The sequence below is a fragment of the Lates calcarifer genome, linkage group LG13 (genome assembly GCF_001640805.2).
Source record: "Lates calcarifer isolate ASB-BC8 linkage group LG13, TLL_Latcal_v3, whole genome shotgun sequence".
NCBI classification, from domain to species: Eukaryota; Metazoa; Chordata; class Actinopteri; family Centropomidae; genus Lates; species Lates calcarifer.
Genome location: NC_066845.1, coordinates 21191127 through 21210016, shown reverse-complemented (window position 1 = coordinate 21210016; position 18890 = coordinate 21191127). Strand labels below are relative to the sequence as shown.

Sequence of the window (18890 nt, the reverse complement as noted above, 5' to 3'; positions counted from 1 at the left end):
ACAACAGGTGTGCTAGTTTACCTGCCCACTACGCCAATCACAGTCATTATCAGTGATTGACATCCTGTGAATTACAGTATGTGCCTAATAACTGGGCTGTAAACATCAAAACCAAAATCTGCTAATGATGCCTTGTACTGGCCTCTGACCACCTTTACAAATGAAGCATAGCCACAGCAAAATACCTTTTGAGGTACCTTATAAGACCATTTTACCCAGACCAGGTAAAAAATAACCAGTTTTCAGTTGGTTACAATTTATTTTATGTCAGCATCTATTCCTACATTATCATTCAGCATTTCACTGATGAGGCTCAGTCAAGTGGAAGAAAGATGGGAGGACTGACAGAAGAAAAAAAAAACCCTTAGGCGCTTTTGTCGCTTTGTGTGAGGGCTCTCTTCTGTATGCATCCCCAGTTCCCCAAAGCCTGGACCGCGCTTCATTCTCATGCTGCCATTGCCCCTGGGCTCTGGTGCTAGGGTGCCAGGGGCTTCTGGGGCAACACAGAATATGGCATGCACTCAACATAGTCCATTGTCTGCATGCTAATGGCTAGTGACGCAGCTTAACATTTTTCATTAGCATCACTTAATCCATAAAACATTCCAACTTGTGAATACAAGTGTCGACTAATTTGATTATGTTATGCACGGTGGTCATCATCGGTCTGGTGGAGAATGTTGTTGCAGAGAAAATAAAGTCCTCTGCTGAAAACAGGCTCTCTTTTGAGAGTGGAGATTGTGTGGAGGGATATGGGGTAGAAGGGTAGAAGTGGTGGTGGTGGTGGGAGGGTGAAATCAGAGGCAAACTAGCACATGTTAACTGATGGATGTGGCCCTCCCTCTCTTCCACTGACCAGCTAAAGCTGCCCGGCGGCTAATGAAGAGTGACAGCTCCCTGGGATTTGTCTGCTCTGCTTCTCATTTCCACCGCTTCTTCTCACATCAAATGCCTCATGCGTTTCCCCTCACAATGAAAAAAGGGGTTTCAGGCTAGTTCAAGGACCCCTGAGACCCTCACATTTGGTGTAGCGTTTTAATGAGCAGTGGCGCTGGGCTTTATTGAGGCTTTCCTAACTCCCTTATATCTACTTCTGTCCAGGCTGCTTTAAAAGCTCTGTCCAGTCCATGTATCCATCTGTGCTGCTACCGGAAGTTTCTCCAGCTAATTAGCTGAAACGGACTCATCCTCTGGAGAAACAGAGCTTTTTCTCCAGTCGCTGTAGGCTCCTGCAGTCTCTTAGCTTCTCTCACTATCACTGCCATTATTAGTGCTGCTAATGACTGCTTAACTACCAGCTTTTACAGCACCACATGCGCACAATCCCAGCTATACATAGTTAGATGTTTGCAGTGTACTGTATTTCAGAACTATTCTGAAAGAAGCAAGTGTTGTCAAAGCCTCATTACTTCTTTACTGCAAAAATGACATCAGACCAGATCACTTTAAAAAAAAAAAAAACTTGCTTGCTAACTTAGCAAGTTTGATAACTTAACAAATTAGCAAGTTCACCTGTTGAAAGACCTTTATTTCCTGCCTTAAACAACTTAAATAATACCTTTATCTAATGAGATCCTCAGAACAAAATGTCAGGTGGGAATAAGTAATAGTTAGGATAGCTGTTGGGGCTGACTTGGGCTAGCCCAGCAACAGCTGTGCACTGCTCACTGTGCACTAATGGAAGACACACTGATGCTAATGCTAATGCTAATGGTTGACACACTCAGAAAACAGCCTTACCCTTGCCCCCAGTTCCCTCTTTGGTGTTGAATCTGCAGTGCTTCCTCACATCACCTCTCAGGTGGTTTGATGTCATTATCTGGCAAGCACAGATGAATGTTAAATTTTTTCCTCAAGTTTGAACATTTGTTCATATTTTGAAAAAAAAAACAAAAACAAAAAAAACCTGGCAATGAAGTGGCAAAACTAGGTTAGATTAATTGTTTTGCTAAAATTTCCTGAAAACAAATTCTCGTTAAAGTCACCGTCTTCTATCTTACTAATCACAGTGGCTTATTAATAGATCAGTTTTGCCAAGCCTTAAATAAAAGCAGCTGAACACAACTGGCTCACAACCTACCCCCTGTTGCATCAAGTGAATTTCTTCCTTCTGTGTTTTTTAGCCAGCTCTCAGTAAAACCCATCCCTACTCTTTCTGCTCTGCTTACTCAGGCTCTTTGTTTGTTGACTGATGCTGAGCTTCCACATAACCAGTGCTGGCATTTGCACATAGACTGACACTGTCTTTCACTGCCATGTTCCTTTAAATGTCAAAGCACTCTTAAGTTCCACAGCGGAGGAAAACTGACTTTCCCCTGTCACTCAGAGGTTGAACCGGAGGTGCAAGCGCTCCTAGTTTCCGACGTCACCCCCGACAGCTTTAGGCTGGCCTGGATGGCTGAAGAGGACGCGTTTGACACATTTGTCATAATGGTCAGCGAGGCTGAGGGCCCAGGCCAACCAAGAGAGCTGGTGCTGGGTGGTGAAGAGCGAAGTGCAGCAATGACAGAACTTACTGAGGACACAGAGTACAAACTGGAAATCTTTGGCCTCATTCTGGGACGACGCTCCAAGTCTGTAATCAAGGGGGTGAGAACAGGTACACAGTGAAAGATTGGAAACGAGAAATCAGCTGTGAAGTGAAACTCTGGACTGGTCTTGTCAGTACAGCCAATGTTGTCAGTTTTGTCTTTTATGGTAACAGCATGACATTATACTTATGTTCTAACATTTGTCCTTTACAACTCATATCTTTTGTCTACTAACAGGGTGACAAAGTATCATGGTATTAATTCAAGGCACTTCTTGAAAAAAAAAGTCAATTTTAATGATGGCAACATAACAGGGTTGTGTGTCTTGTGTTTCAACAGCTATATGTTTTGACCTGTCAGTGCTCCTGAGTGGCTCCAGCAGATAGCAGCAGGCCATGTGGTGAAATACAGGCTGCTTTTCTCAAGGGTGCAGACTGCGGCTGAATCAGAATTAGACCTGTATAAGGGTTTACTTATCAGCCCTCTATTACAATGGTAAAATGATAAGAGGCAGCTGTATTGATGATGCATAATTATTGTAGTTTTGTTCCGATTTTAATGCAACATCTTTGTTATTTAGTAATTTTGATAATAGTAATCTAAATGCTGTTTTGGACATTTATTCACCCTGTAATTAATATCATTCTGGACAAAGGGTCAAAATTAAGATGATGAAAATTGAAATGAATATATGTCTATTAGTGTAGAAGCTTCAAAACTCTCTGAAAAGACCTCATAGCGGTCGACCCCCACTCAGGACATTTACTCAGCTCTTTGCTCTGTTCCTTTCGTTGTGTTGTCTTCGTTCAGTCCTCCTCCCAAATGTCTTTGACTGGCTGGCCCCATGTGTCAGTGTCTCTCTTTGTGAAGGAGGTGGGGGGGCAGTTGTCTATGTCACATAGAACGGGCGTCTGTGGCTGTGTCCCCTGTCCTCCCTGGGGGTAAGGCTTTACTTTTGGGTTGCGCAGCGCATGTTTCACTTTTGTGTTTCCGTGAAATGGGGGCAAGTTAATCTCCTCAGGTCTTTCACGCAAGATACTGTGGTTTGCTGTTAGCTGGAAAGGGTTTCACCATGAGACCAGGCCTCCCCAGGCCCCCTTTGTCTGTCTACCTCGCTCTATTTTACACTCTCCCTTTTGCTCTGTTCTAAAATGAGTGCCTTTCAGTGGTGGATCTGCCCTGGCTACAATAACAGAATATGTGCGTGTCTTTTCCTGTCCGCTGCTTAATGCCAAAGCAGAAGTTATTCATTGTATGTGTGTACTGTGCATTAATTCAGTTTAGAGATACATATGCTCTATGTTCTGTTTTCCACTCCACAAGAGGTTTATACACACTTTAACTAAACCATCTGTTTTTGTCTGTTTTTGCCCCCACCTGCTGTTTCTGTCTTACTTGTGCCAGACCTGGGTGCACCCAAGGGTATCCGCTTCTCTGATGTCACCGACACATCTGCCACCGTTCACTGGGCAGTTCCAAGAGCTCGGGTGGACAGCTACAAAGTCACCTATGTGCCTGCTCATGGAGGTCAGTGTCCTCATGTGTGTCATTCATAACTGAAATATTGAATGTCTGGCTGCTTATCGCAGCACTGTCACTTGATTGAATGCCCCAAAGTTGAACTACACAGTAAAATACGAAAAAACCCTAAAAAACCAAGCACTAACAACATTAAAAATTAGTCCCAAACAAACCTAAAGCACTTAAGGTTTTTACCCTCAATGAAAATGGTCTTCTTCAAATTAACAGATTTTACAGTCTAAACAATTTTGAAATCATTTTATGGTTATATTCTAGATTATTCATGATTTTATTGCCTCTATGAAAATTTCCATTGCTCTCTCATTGCTGCTCCATCAATCAGTTTAATTCCCTAATCATCTGCAGGGCAACTCTTCTCTCCAATGATAGACCAATTCTGCCCCCTAGTGACAACTTATAGGAATTTCTACTGAATGAGGGACTGAGATGTTAAATGAAATGATCATTAGATCAATCATGCAAAAGTAAATAGAAATAATTAACTTGAACTGACTTGATGAAAGTAAAGCCTCTTATTATGATGTGATTTCTGCACCACATTAACAAATACTTACAGTGTAATTTTGCCTATTCAGATCCAGCATCCATTGTTATTGGCTGGCAACTAAACAGATGACATCCAACACAGAGTAATGTTTTACATAAGACCAGTTTAGGTCAATTTGGTCAAGTGAAAAAACATTTACTCGCATTTTAAATATCAGTTTAATCAGACGAAGCCTTTTCTGAATGTACTGAAGTCACCTTAACAAAGGTTAACTGACATAAAGACGGAATCTGCTGATAATGATGTGAAAGATCATTTATATTGTGCCAGTTGCCTCTCTACATTCACATCCTGTGTTTTGACTCCCAGGTAATGCTAAGACACTGACAGTGGATAACTCTGAGTCTCAGACTGTGCTGCCCAACCTGACACCCGGGGTCACCTATGAGGTCACCGTTGTTGCTGTCAAGGGTCAAAGGGAGAGCGAGCCTGGGTCAGACAGTGTCACCACAGGTACAGTAAGGCTCATGGATAACACACACACACACACACACATACACAAGGCAAAACATAATAGATATAAAAATGTATATGTGTCCTGATTTCTCAGTTTTGTAATTCTCCAACAATTTGCTTGTATACACTAAAATTAAAAATTCACTTCTTTCCAGCACAACCCAATACAGTCGTTATGTCCATAGGGAGATATTTAAGTGTGATCAACTCATGCTGACAGAGTGTGTTTGTTGTTTGTGTGTGTGTGTGTGGTACAGCTCTGGATAAGCCTCGTGGTCTAACTGCAGTCAACATCACAGACGCTGAAGCTCTGCTGCTCTGGCAGCCTGCCATCGCCACTGTAGATGGCTACGTCATCACCTACAGTGCAGACTCAGGTATTGTGCAGATACAATGGATAAACATGTATACTGTACATAAAAATAAGGAGGAAGTATTGTCTCCTATGGCAAAACCATTTTATTGAAAGCAAGTTTTTTCTTGACAACAGTTGGTTCCATTTTTTTGTATGTGCCCTGTTGTCACTCCAATCAAATTTTCCTCCCATCCATTGTTGAATTGTGATCCAAACCCTGAAAAACAATTTAGATGGAATATAGATTCGTTTTTACAGCAAAGAATGTTAACACAAGGGAGGAATCTCTTATCCTGCCTGTTTATCCTTTGCCTGTGTGTGTCGCTCCAGTGGCCCCAGTGATGGAGCGTGTATCAGGAAACGTGGTGGAGTTTGAGATGAGTTCTCTGACACCGGCAACACACTACACTGTGAAAGTGTATGCCGTGAGGGACTTGGCCAAAAGTGCAGCCACCACAACTGAGTTTACCACTGGTGAGCAGTCCTACCTAAAATTTTACCTTTTTCTTTTTTGACACCTGAATTGTTAACTTGACTGATTCAAACTACAGTGCAGCTGAAGTCGCATTCCAGCAGTTTTCAGCTACAACCATATTTTAATCTGAGCCAGAAGTTCCATCATAATTTTAGATATCCAAGGGGTGGGGCTAATTCAAGAATCATGTACTGTAGATAAACTCTGGCCTATTTTTCTACATTAACAGGATTAATGGCTGCAGTGATGTCATGAGGAAATATGTGAATAAGAGGTTACATAAAACATAACTGACACCACATAAAGGGGCTGAAACAGAAAAGACAGAAAAAAAACAGAAAAACATGTATACCTGAAACTAAGGTTGTACAGTATGAGATTATTGCAAATGACTGTTGTGTGTTTAGATGTGGATGCCCCTCAGGATCTGGCAGCCAGTAACATCCAGACAGAGAACTGCATGCTGACCTGGAAGCCGCCTCGCGCCGACATCACTGGATACATTCTGAGCTTCGAATCTGCTGACCGCACCGTTCGGGTGAGTAGAAACCAGGAATCCACTGATATTGGTCTAACCGGTCAGTTGTACATTAAATATATGACAAATATCAAGAAATAAAATGTTTGAATATATTTCTCCCATCAGGAGGTGGTCCTTAGTCCCACTGCTGTATCATACAACATGGCTCAGCTCAGTGCCTCTACAGAGTATTCAGTCAAGCTGCAGGCCATTGCTGGTCCCAAGAGAAGCAGAGTTATCACCACTGTTTTCACCACCCGTGAGTTCTTATACAGGTTTTACCCCCTGTGGTATTAAAATAAACATATTTCTGCTATCATTTGTAAGTGTATCTTAAATAGTATCAGTAATGCAGTGTGAGGACAAATGCATCTATATAATTTTTATAAATCCTGAATTATATAGTAATCCATTGAAAGCAAGATAGGCAGACTTTATAGCGAGACTGCATAACACAGTTGCTAGGTTAGTGATAAAGTTCCAACTCAGACTTTAAACATCCAGTCAGAGGTATAAGGAAGCTTTTTGCATTGTACTTATGTAAAACTTGTTTTATCCTCTAGCCTTTGTTACACAGCATGTCTGGTCTGCTTTATCATTATTTTGTGTGCATGTGTGTGTGTGTGTGTGTGTAGCTGGTGTGCTGTATAGGCACCCCAGGGATTGCTCCCAGGCCTTGCTGAATGGTGACACCTCATCAGGCCTGTACACCATCTATCTGGGAGGAGATGAGAGCCAGCCCCTCCAGGTCTACTGCGACATGGGCACCGATGGAGGTGGATGGATCGTAAGTCACCAGCTAACAGAGACAAACAGTACATGATCAATATGTGTTAATACCTAAAACTGCATTAGAGAATTATCTCCCACACATGCAGTTCTTCTTAGCCCCAACAGACAAACGCTGGTCTGGTGAACACAGTGGAACATTTGGAAGCTAACATTTTTGTTGATGGACTTACATTTGTTGAAAGGCCAGAAACATAATTTGAAGTGAACACTGCTCTGGGCGTGCTTGAGAACTACAGAATCTCGACTCATTATTTATTTTTATTTATTGTTGTTTTTTTCTTTTCAGGTTTTCCTCAGACGCCAGAGTGGTAGACTGGAGTTTTTCCGCAACTGGAAGAATTACACAGCTGGCTTCGGTGACATGAATGATGAATTCTGGCTAGGTAATATCAAGCAAACATCAGAGCATGACACAGTAGTCCATAATACGTAAGGATACAGTAATACCAATATGTTCAGCTAGTGATTAAGTTGATTTATACAAAATTAATAGCAATTTCAGTTTTCTCTGTCTTCTGTTACTGGTATGATGTATTTTGTTTGATTATACAATCATTGTAAAACATAGAGCACAGCTCCATTGATTCACTTTAATCATTCGGTGCACAAGTTCTACATTTTTTGCAGTATTTATAATAACTGTTACTATGAAATTTTGTTTTATTGGATGATATTTAAAAAAAATTAACATATTAAATAACAGAATGAAACAGATCAGTAATTGTTCATCATTACTATTTGCCCAGTTAATATATAATCTCCTCTCTCACTCAGGTCTGTCCAACTTACATAAGATCACAGCTGGAGGCCAGTATGAGCTGAGAGTTGACCTGAGAGATAAGGGAGAAACAGCCTACGCTCAGTATGACAAGTTCTCTGTCTCTGAACCTCGAACCCGCTATAAAGTCCACGTAGGAGGATACAGTGGAACAGCAGGTAGAGATGACCTCTGTAGCCTGCAGCCAAACTTTACACAATGCTTAAGCTCATCTCTCAATACTTTTAGAATCAGTCTGTGACTCTCAGCTCCAAGTCCATTGGTTCCTACAGAAGACATCTTTTCAAATTGCTCAAAAATATATATAGTTTAATATACATTTGTGTTTAAAAAAGGAAAGCTTGTTCTGGTTCTCATTAAATGTTACTCAAACAGGAAGAACTAAGTGCATTTTTTGGGGACTATTTTCAGTGGCAGATCAATACACCTGATGTCAAGTGAGCATTTCCAGCAGCAGGATGCTGTATGTGGGATTGAATCAGGATTAACAGTGTACATATCCATGCAACAGTGCAGATCACTGATGGATTTTTAATCATTTTTGGACAACAAAGAGCCCTGTGGTAAAGAGGAATGAGATCAGTTGGCAAGTTGTTAGGTTTGCCAATATTATACACAGAAGTGCTTCTGTTTCTTAGCCTGCCTTCACTAATATAAATGTGGTGGACAAAATAATAGAAACTCTCATCAGTTTAACACAATACAATTTGATAGAAAATACTTAAGAAAATCAAATATAAAGAATATCACTGGCATTATCCTTCGGCATTTGGGTTGAAACTTGGCAGTGGTGTTTTCAGTGACTGGCCATCCAGGATTAAGGCAATCTCCAAGAGGCACATGCACATTAAATTCTTTGCAGGTGCTGGGTATTAATTATTTAGTAATGATTAGATAAAGAGAGCAAATGGGAATGAACAAGCAGTGAATGGGTATTTTTTGTCTTTTATTAGGAATAATATTCAGTACTGAATTAGCAACATTATGTATAGAGGAGATATTATAATGCACAGTAACACTATATACTACCCTGAAACACTTTTGAACAAATTCTGTTTACAAACTTCAAATATACAACACTGATGATAATGATATCTCTCTCTTTTGCGAGACATACATGCTGTTATTTCCCCCAAGGTTACCTTGTAATATGTTTTGGTTCATTAGCAATAGACTGTGTTGAGGTTTTATGCATATGCTTCAACTGTACAGAGTGGATTCAGAGTGGAATTTGATGCCATGGTGCAATGTGCATTTGCCAAAATGCCTTTTAGTGCTGCTCTCTTGTTAATAAATTCATAAATTTAGTTATTTTATTATTATTACCCTTTTCAAAAGGTTTTCTTTTTCAAATTATTTTCATGATTTATTTAGTATTTTCATCGTTACTCTAGTTTTCTTGTACAGGTAAAAATGTCAGAATTGTGCATTTTGCCATATTTTTGTCATTAGAAAAATAAACTTGACAAGAATAAGATCTAAATCAGAATATATTAGAACACACTAGAATAAAACACTGACATACACACAGACATAGTCTGCACATTCTTTGTTGTTAAAGTGTTCATCTACCACAAAAATGTTACATGTTGACCTGTTCCTAACAGAAACTATACCATGACTCTCTCTCTGTTGTTGTGTGTCTTTATAGGTGACTCTATGACCTACCATCATGGTCGTCCATTCTCCACTTATGACCATGACAATGATATTGCTGTCACCAACTGTGCCCTGTCCTATAAGGGAGCCTTCTGGTATAAAAACTGTCACCGTGTCAACCTCATGGGACGATATGGAGATAACAGTCACAGCAAGGTATGTTGTTGCTGCATACAACAGAGCTCATTGAACAGCTGCTTAATTTTTCTAAAATAGAGGGTGAGAGGTTTCCTGGGGTTACTGAGGGCCCTTGAAAGAGTTCTGTTAGTCTTAGAGATATTCTTAGAGGTATTCCAGGATTCCTGAAGAGTGTTTGAAGGGGTTCCAGGGGTCCCAGTGTCCCAGTGAAAAACCACTGTACTCCTTTTATTCTGATTCACTCTGATCTGCATAAAAAACAAAAAGGGCGCTTGCTCTTTATCACAAAATAAAAGAAAGAAAATAAATGTAGTTATTGTGGTGAATGATACAGCCTGATCACATATGATTCATCTATCTAGTGTTGTGGTAGTGCTATCAACAAGAGAAATCAAATGCTGAACTAAAAATCAAAACCTATGTTGTAGGTATCTATGGTGGGCCTGCTGTTGATCGCTGTTTATTCGCCATAAGCATGATCATTCTCTTATCCTGAACCATGCTTAGAGAACTATTGGTACTGAACACAGTCTGGGGTTTCCAGAATTGTCCAGTTTTGCTTTTGCCATGATGCAAATCATTGACAGGTACATGACCAAAGACCTTCACTTTATTTTTCCTTCACCATCTGTTTTGATCAACTGTCTGTCCTCTCTTCTCCAGGGTGTAAACTGGTTCCACTGGAAAGGCCACGAGCACTCGATCGAGTTTGCTGAGATGAAGATTAGGCCTTCCAACTTCAGAAACCTGGAGGGAAGGAGGAAACGATCATAAATGATCTGGAAAGCTCCACGACCACCACTAACAACAACACTGCTACTACTCTGTCTGGACTCCCCATAAACCACCTCAACTCCCACACCAACCCACCCAGCAGCGACCAAAGCCACTGCCAAGAGCCCTGCTGCCTCCACACAAAACCTTCCACCCTCCCATTTGCTCAAAGATCAAACTTGACTTCATAACCCCTTTCCCTTGTCATACAGTTGTGGAAATGCTGCCAGTGTTGAAATCAATGTGCATGTTACAAACTGGAATTAAAATCAAGCCCACGCAGATTCTACTCACGCACCAAAGAGAACAAAAACAACTCCATCTCACCTGATTCTGATCCTTTCTCTTGTGTTGCAGCATTTGTGGGGAGGCGTGAGTGCAGCTTGGGCATTATGTTGTGTACAGTAATTAATACAGTTCCCTATCTCACATCCAAGCCACGTTTGGGGTGTTACAAAAAGGAGAGGATGTTCATAGCACAATGTGGTCTTGTTTAGATTTAGGTTCTCTTTGCTAAAACTGATAATACAGTGATAATTCTGATGGATTATCATTCTATTCCTTGTACAGTATTGTACATGTATGCATCTGATTTAAACATTTGAAAAGGGGATATTTCTCAGATGGCATCACTGAGATGTCAGATATCTCCATCTAACTTGCCATTTGTTTGTCTTTGTGTGACTTCATTTGTGTCAGTGTGACTTGATCCACCCCAGGCTCCTTCATCTTCCTCAACACAATTCAACATCTGAAGTGATAGGGATAGAAATGTAAAGAGAGAGAAAAAACTCTATAGAGAAGGATTTTATTGACCACATCCCATGTCCACCTGGATGGCAGTGTTTCCATTCATTATGTGAGCCCCTGAAGGCATCATGCTACAGCCACAGTATTGTGTTTGAAAACCTAAAGAGCAGAGAAAAGAAAAACTGACATGTTTTGATTTGTTTTGTTTCTCTTATGAATCCGAGGCAGGGCCTATTCAGTATATGATGAAATGTGATTACATTGTTTTTTCTTTCTTTTTGAAAAATGTGAGTACAGTACAGTACATACTGTATATGTGGAACCAGAGAATGTTATGTGTTGTAGACACAAAAGATGTTCATGCTCAAAACATAAAAAAAGCAAATTCCAATTGAATTTGAATCCCATTTGACATAGTAAGGTCTCTGTACTTGTTGATGAAAATAGTGTTTGAGCAAATTAAAACTAGAGAACTAGTTATTGTTTCTGCCCCCCCCACCACACCCCCAACAAACCCCCTCCCTGCCTGCAGGTTACTAAACCACTGACCCTCTAAAGAATGCCTGTGTAAATTAAGTTTGTTTTTATTGTTCTGTTTGTTTATAACTGGGTGAACAACAGGTGTTTCTCTGTAAACTGTATTACAATAAACAGTTTGTTTAAAAGGAAGATCTTCAGGAGCTTTTTTATGTCTACTATAAAGAAAATCTTACAGAGAAAGTCAAAGTCCACATTCCAGCTTTTTAAAGTGGTTTTCAGCCATGTCTCATGGTTTTCATCGGTTGATAAGAGTCTTAGTTGCTATGGAGATTTCTTCAACTCATAATACAGTAGCAAGATTTTGAGGTGCTGCAATGATGCATCACACTGAGAGTTACTAAGTTACTCCTCAAATTTCACTATCATCTGACCATTACTCTTTTTGCACCCCCCTCAAATAATGTGATGAACCATAATACAAACATTTACAGAGGAATTCACAATTAGCTCATTGATAACAAAGCAGAGACAGCAGTGTTTTAATCTTCATATTCATACAACATACACAGTCATATTAGTAACACTTTCTATGAAAGTCATGTAAATGTTAATAATCATGCAGGGCAACTTATAACATGGTTATATGCAGTATTAAGCATATGAAAGAATCTAAGTCCTGAGTTACAAAGCACATTATTACAACCATAACTTTATAACAGTTATAAAGACACAACTTTAAAATATCAGTTTTTGAAATGGAATATAAAAAGCAATAATACATCACAGTTACTGTACTCACTTTTCTTTTAATAGGTAAACAGATACAGTCTCAAATTATGAAGCATAAAAACAACAACAATAAAAACATAAAACAAACAATAATTTCATTCACATAAATGTGATCACCCCCCACACCCATTTTCCTTCTTCTATTTATCTTTTTTATTATTATTATTTTCTGGTCTAAAGCTGTTGTTTGTTTTATCATTGGTGTATTTTTAGTATTATTATTGTTATATAAGTTGACCACGGTTACTGTACATCTTGTGGGTTATTTTCATTAAAATAATTCATTTCATAATAATTAATAATTTGTATTATTCATAATTAGTTTAATCTATATTAAGTATCTGACAGCTCCACTTGAAATCCCTCTGTCATGAATATGTACAGAGAAGACCTTTCTGTGTTGCCTGCTGAGCCTGGTTCAGTCGGATATCTGGATCCTTGCCGTCTTTGGCAGATATCTATTTCCTGGTTCGCCCTGCTGGGAGTGGCCGCTGCCCTCCCGACAGGAATGCAGTGTGACTTTCTTGATTTCCTTGTTTCCCGAGAAAGGTCCTGCGCCGAATCGCGCTATGAAATAAAGACGACTCTCATTTTGAGGCAATGAGGACAGCTTACTCCTGGAGGTTAGTCAAGTTACTCGCCGTTTCAGCTGTGTTCGTCCTGTCTGCTCAAATCTTGACGAGTACACGGAGTAAACATCAACCAAAGCCAAGCCCCATTACCGTGGCGGAGTACAGGGTCCTATCTCCGGAAACATACCAGTATATTATCAACCATCCCGCTGTATGCAGAGACAGAAGCCCCTTCCTGGTTTTTATGGTCCCAGTTACCCCTCAGGAGGTTTCAGCAAGGGAAGCCATCCGGAAAACATGGGGTGCCCCAGGTCAGGACACCCTGACTCTGTTCTATATGGGGCTCCCTGAGGGGGGGCAGTTGTCAAGCATCCAGGACAGGCTGGAGGATGAGAGCAGGAAACATGCGGACATCATCCAGATGAACTTCCAGGACAGTTACCAGAATCTGACGATCAAGACCATGATGATGATGAACTGGCTAGCGACCCACTGCCCAAATGCCTCTTACGTCATGAAAGTGGATGCTGACATCTTTGTGAATGTATTTTACCTCATCAGATGGCTGAGGAGCTCTCCACAACAGGGCTTCATCACAGGATCAGTGATAAACGATGGCAGGCCGAGGAGGGACAGAAACAGTAAATGGCACATATCAGAGGAGCAGTACCCTGAAGACAGCTTCCCACCATACGTGTCTGGAGCTGGGTATGTTTTCTCCGCAGACCTGGCTGGAAGGATCTCCTGGGCATCCAGGTTTGTGCGGATGATCCCTCTTGAGGACGTCTATGTGGGGTTATGTCTGCGTGTGCTGGGTGTTCGGCCGGTGTATTCGTTCAGCCTGCTGACCCTCAGGAATCTGTTTGAAATACGAAACTTAGAGTACAACAGGTGCACCTTTGCCAAACTCATGATTGTTAATGGGTTTAACTCATCAAAGCTGCTGCATGCTTGGCAGGATTTCTCCAAAGGCCACACCAGCTGCTGACAGAGTTTACCAAGTGCTCTTCAGTTAAGACTAACATGAGAAATCGAAGCAAGGTTAAAATGAATGAAATAAGCAGCCTGCTGTAAAGGAAAAAGCCATTACACACACAGCCATAGGGTGGGAATGTTTATGTTAAAGGGTGAGCCAAAAAGTGCTGCTTGCACTTTCTCGATGAATAGCTGCTTGACTTTCTTTTTATGATGTCATAAATTGAATATCTTTGTGTTTTGGACTGTCGGTCAGATAACCATGTGCCTATTATTTTTGATTTATTTCATAAAAATGCCCATCCTAAAAAGTCAAGGTGGTGTTTTCAAATATCTTATTTTTCATCTGACCAACAGTTCAAACCCTCAAATTTTCAGTTTACCGTCCTGTAATGAAAGCAAAAAATCCTCACTAGTGAGAAGCTGGAACCAGAGATTTCTGTTTATCAACTAATCAACTAACTTTCTCAGCTCTAATTGCATGTCAGGGGATTTAACAAATGGGTCACTGTGGAGAAATGTAAAAGAATGTAGTTGGTTAAATCGTTTAAGAAGAAAGTATGCTGAAAACATACTAGTTGTAGCCTTGTAAATGTGAGAATATGCTGGGTTTTTTGTAATCAAAATGATCAAAGTAGCCTGTTATTTTCTCAATTAATGAATTAATTAATCATCAATCATTTCTATAAGATGGCAGAATTAATAAAAAAGATTTACCAGAGTCCAAGGTGAGGTCTTCAAAGTGCTCACTTTTTTCTGAGCAGTGGTTCTGAATACTCAGGTTACAATCACACCATCAAAGACCAAAAAGCCTGTAACTTTCTGAAGATTAATATTCATAACTGAATACTGCTCTCAAATTCCCATCATAGTCCATGGTATTATATTTTGTGCACCTGTGAAGCACCTTGAAACTCTGGTCAAATCATCTTCACTGAGAAGCTGGAACCAGGAGGTGTTCTGCATGTTTCAGCCTGACAGCAGAGGAAGCCTTTGTTTATTGTAGGCAGTCAATGTGCTTCAACTTTTTTCTTCAAAATGCTGGAAAAGTCATATTTTAAGTGCTTTAATGTGGGTCAGTACTTAGCAAACGTGTGAAGATGGCATAATGTATCCTCAGAATTTGTAATTTGCACCAAAGACTGTTTAAAAGTAGACCAGTTTTACTGCCCTTGTACTTTATCTTCAGTTTGTGCCTGATGGGTTGGTGGTTCACGTGTACAGTAAATTACACAGAGCCACTTTACCCACCAAAAATCCTCTTACTACACTACACTGCACTGCTGCTGAGAGCTTCACATAATTTAAACCTAATGAAATAACCTGCAGTTTACAGAGTGTGTCTTATGATAGAAGACATATTTATATTTGTATTGAACTCAGTAGGTGATTTGTTATTTAATAACATGTTGGCCCCAGAAGAAATTGTAGCAGGATGCCTTAACTGTAACTGTGACATTTCTATCCATACAGTTCCAGTTTATTAAGTTATCTTCCTTCTCTCCCAACTACCATTGTTTTTTGGTAACTATGCATTACAGTAATGAGTAAATATACCTTAAAATTTTACATAGTGGACTGACTTTATTCAGGCGGGGTTTTCCTCTGTTTCATACACACAAGGACATTTTGAGGGAGCTGGCAGGTCAACATGGGAGATTCATTTTGGTCATTTTGCTAATAAGGGGTTTGGGAACTTCCCTCCGAGGTTGTAGTCATACATGAGAGCCAGTGGGTGGCAGTATGTGTCAGGATCTGACATGAAGTCACATCAAGTCAATTTTATTTATCTAGTGCCGAATCACAATTAAAGTTATCTCAAGGCACTTTTCATATAGAGGATGCCTAGACAGTACTCTTTATATTGGAACATAGCATAATGCAGATTCCATATAGAGCTGTAAAGTAGTATTGATAATAATAGTAATAAGACTAGAAGTAGGATTAATCATTTTAAAAAGCAGCAGCAGGTGTTGAGCAGGATTTAAAGCAGGGGGCTTTTCCATCACAGAAATACAGAGAATGACAGGAGAAGAGGAGAGAGACAAAAGAGAACAGAACTACAGGAAAGAGAGAATGTTGAGTTAGTGATATGCATTTATGGGATATCAATATGCACAGATAAAGAGAGAGAGAGAAGCTCAGTACATCATGGTAATTCCACAGAGGAGCCTGATAGCCTCCCATCCTACTGCTGGAAACTCTGGGAACCACCAGTAAATGTGTGATAATTAGAATTACAGCTAAGAGGGAAAAATGCTCTCAGAAAAGTATTTAATTATACTCCTTTTTTCTTTTCTTTTTGCTCAGATAGACAGTGCTGACTATGATACACTTTGCACCAAAATGCCTCATAGATTTATACCTCATCTGCGGATATTGAAGCTATACATTGTTTTACTGCATAGTAATGAGGAAATACATGGTATCTTACTACTTGTAAATGTTTGTCAGTGAATGTTTTCATTATAATCTATCAGCAAAATGTTAAATGTAAATTTTATTTATATAGTGCCAAATCACAACAAAAGTCATTTTAAGGCACTTTTCATATAGAGCAGGTCTAGAACATACTCTTTAAAATAGGTATTTACAGAGAGAGACCCAACAAATCCCACTGTGAGTGAAGATGAAAAAAAGATGAAAATGTTGAAACTTACTACTCTGTACTGCTGCTGAGAGCTTTACATAATCACAACCTCATTAAATAACCTGCACCTTATTTGTTAGGGCATTGTGCCTTTATTTACAATATGTCTTGTGACAGAGTGCATATTTATAAATGTGTTGTAGTTATATATATGTAGGTTACACTTGATGGAGACCGTGACAATATAATTACATTAGAAAAAAAATGTTGCTGTCAGAAAAGCATGTAATTATGTTTTGTTTTCCTTTTTGCTCAGCTTTAAACTTACAACTGATTGACTGCTGACTGTAATATACTGTGCACCAAAATGCCTCACAGATGTTTACCTCATCTCTGGATACTGCAGCTATTTGTTTTATAATCAGTATAATCACTTTAATTTGGTGTCTTTGTTCCAATGAAATAGGACATTAAGCCAACACTGTTTTATTATTGCTACTATTGTTTTGTTGATATTGCTGCTGCGTATTCAGTACAAGTTGAAATAAATGCTGTTTCCGTACAGACTAAATAAAATAAATGTTTTCATGAAATTGATTCAAGATTTAGTCATATGTGTACTGTATTGATTATACACAATGATAGACAGTACAGGGTGCATTGAAAGGCTTAGTAAAATAAAGACAAATTCAACTGTTGAGTACAAAGTTTGAGCATCATTAAGAGTGCATTAGGCAAAAGAAAACAGGAAAACAAGGAACAACATTAAAGAATATACAATGAAGCAAAAAGTATTTAGACTTAGATATAAAAATACTGTGTTACAAGTAAAAGTTCTGCATTTCAAATACTACTACAGTAAATGTATAGCATTAGTACAGAATGACTGAGATAAATCTAAAGAATCCTCAAACATTAATAGATTGGCTTGGTCTAGCCACTTAGATGTAGAAATCTCTGGAGATGATTGGAGGAGAGTTTGCCAAGACGCACAACAACAGACTATCAACACTAGATTTGAACTGATTCAGTTTAACTTATTAATTATTTTGAAAGTCACCTATCAAGATATTTGAGTAGAGACTTAAAAATGTTGTGCAGCACAACATTTCAAATTTACAGTAGCAAAGTATAGTATATGTAGGTTAGATGGAAACATCCACTGTTAACAGACAACAGAATAGTGTCTCTAATGTGATTAATATTATATATCATGAGGTGTCTTATGACATAAATAAGAGGCTAATTATTTTAAGAAAAACATTAAATCTCCTGAATGACCTTTCACAGTGGATAGACTGGGCTGGGGTGACATCCCTCTCACTTGCACAACTTACTCCTGGTTAACTGCACTCTCTAAGTTAATATCTGAAGAGTAAAAAAGTACATTGCACATATTCAGTTGTTGAAATTTGATGGATCTAGTATGTGTTGCTTTTTTGCTGCATTTAAGTAGTAGTATAATAGGTATAATAATAATGAAGAAAAAAACCCACAAACATAGTCATTATCAAAAAGTACAATGTTTCCCTCCAAAATGTAGTAAAGTAGACAATATAAGTATAAAGTAGTATAAAATGGAAATACTAAAAGTACTAGTGGTAAAGCAAAAGTACTTCAAAAAACTTTGAGAATACCTGAGTGCAGTACTTGAATAATGTATGAGAGTAGTATGGAACAAAATGCAGACCAAAAAGAGAATGAACATTCTAAATGACTCTGAATGAAGGAATGATTAGCAATATAAAAGTGAGTGTAAGCTGTGATGTGAAGTAGGTCTGAGAATAATGCCAGTAACTAAAATTGTAAGGTATTACTTGGTGCTATTTTTCAAAACCTGACTGATAGAGTTAGACAGGAGATTGTGCTCCACTGATTCTCTTTTTTGAAAAAAAAAAAAAAGGCCTGTTGCATATCACATCAACAGTCTGGATGATGATGAACTAGTGAAAGCAGAAGGTAATAGCATTGGATGCTGTGTATTGACTGGCCTGCTGGCTGATGATTGCGGTAAAGCTGGTGAGTGGGCTCAGAAAGAGACGGCTGCTGCCTCATGATTCACCAGTAAGGCCGAGCTTCAGCAGATGGCAGCTGCTGGTGTCTTTAATCACAGAGAGAAGAAGACTGATACTGTATGTTGTGCCAGGGTTGGCCCTCTATCAAAAAT

General features: G+C 39.2%; 2 protein-coding genes across 4 annotated transcripts in view; both read left to right on the top strand.

Annotated features, from left to right (window-relative positions):
* Positions 1-11986, top strand: part of tncb (tenascin Cb) — a 46489-nt gene extending 34503 nt beyond the window's left edge. For 2 of the 3 annotated variants that reach the window (XM_018669524.1, XM_018669521.1), the window contains 11 exons: positions 3936-4058; positions 4930-5073; positions 5334-5453; positions 5762-5905; positions 6314-6444; positions 6553-6685; positions 7062-7213; positions 7505-7601; positions 7993-8154; positions 9648-9811; positions 10457-11986. In XM_018669524.1, the coding sequence (XP_018525040.1) occupies positions 3936-4058; positions 4930-5073; positions 5334-5453; positions 5762-5905; positions 6314-6444; positions 6553-6685; positions 7062-7213; positions 7505-7601; positions 7993-8154; positions 9648-9811; positions 10457-10567 (1481 nt within the window). In that variant the 3' untranslated portion in view covers positions 10568-11986. Of the gene's footprint in view, positions 1-2326; positions 2600-3935; positions 4059-4929; positions 5074-5333; positions 5454-5761; positions 5906-6313; positions 6445-6552; positions 6686-7061; positions 7214-7504; positions 7602-7992; positions 8155-9647; positions 9812-10456 lie in introns of all 3 variants that reach the window. The other variant, XM_018669525.1, reaches the window with a different exon arrangement.
* Positions 11987-12930: 944 nt separating this feature from the next.
* On the top strand, positions 12931-15702 carry b3galt8 (beta-1,3-galactosyltransferase 8). The gene has a single exon (XM_018669554.2). It carries the CDS (start codon positions 13187-13189, stop codon positions 14144-14146), a length of 960 nt encoding a protein of 319 aa, XP_018525070.1. The 5' UTR covers positions 12931-13186; the 3' UTR covers positions 14147-15702.
* The last annotated feature ends 3188 nt before the right edge of the window (positions 15703-18890 follow it).

Bases quoted from the DNA above. Each gene is read 5' to 3' on its own strand.
- b3galt8 (XM_018669554.2), top strand. From the start codon at position 13,187: ATGAGGACAGCTTACTCCTGGAGGTTAGTCAAGTTACTCGCCGTTTCA.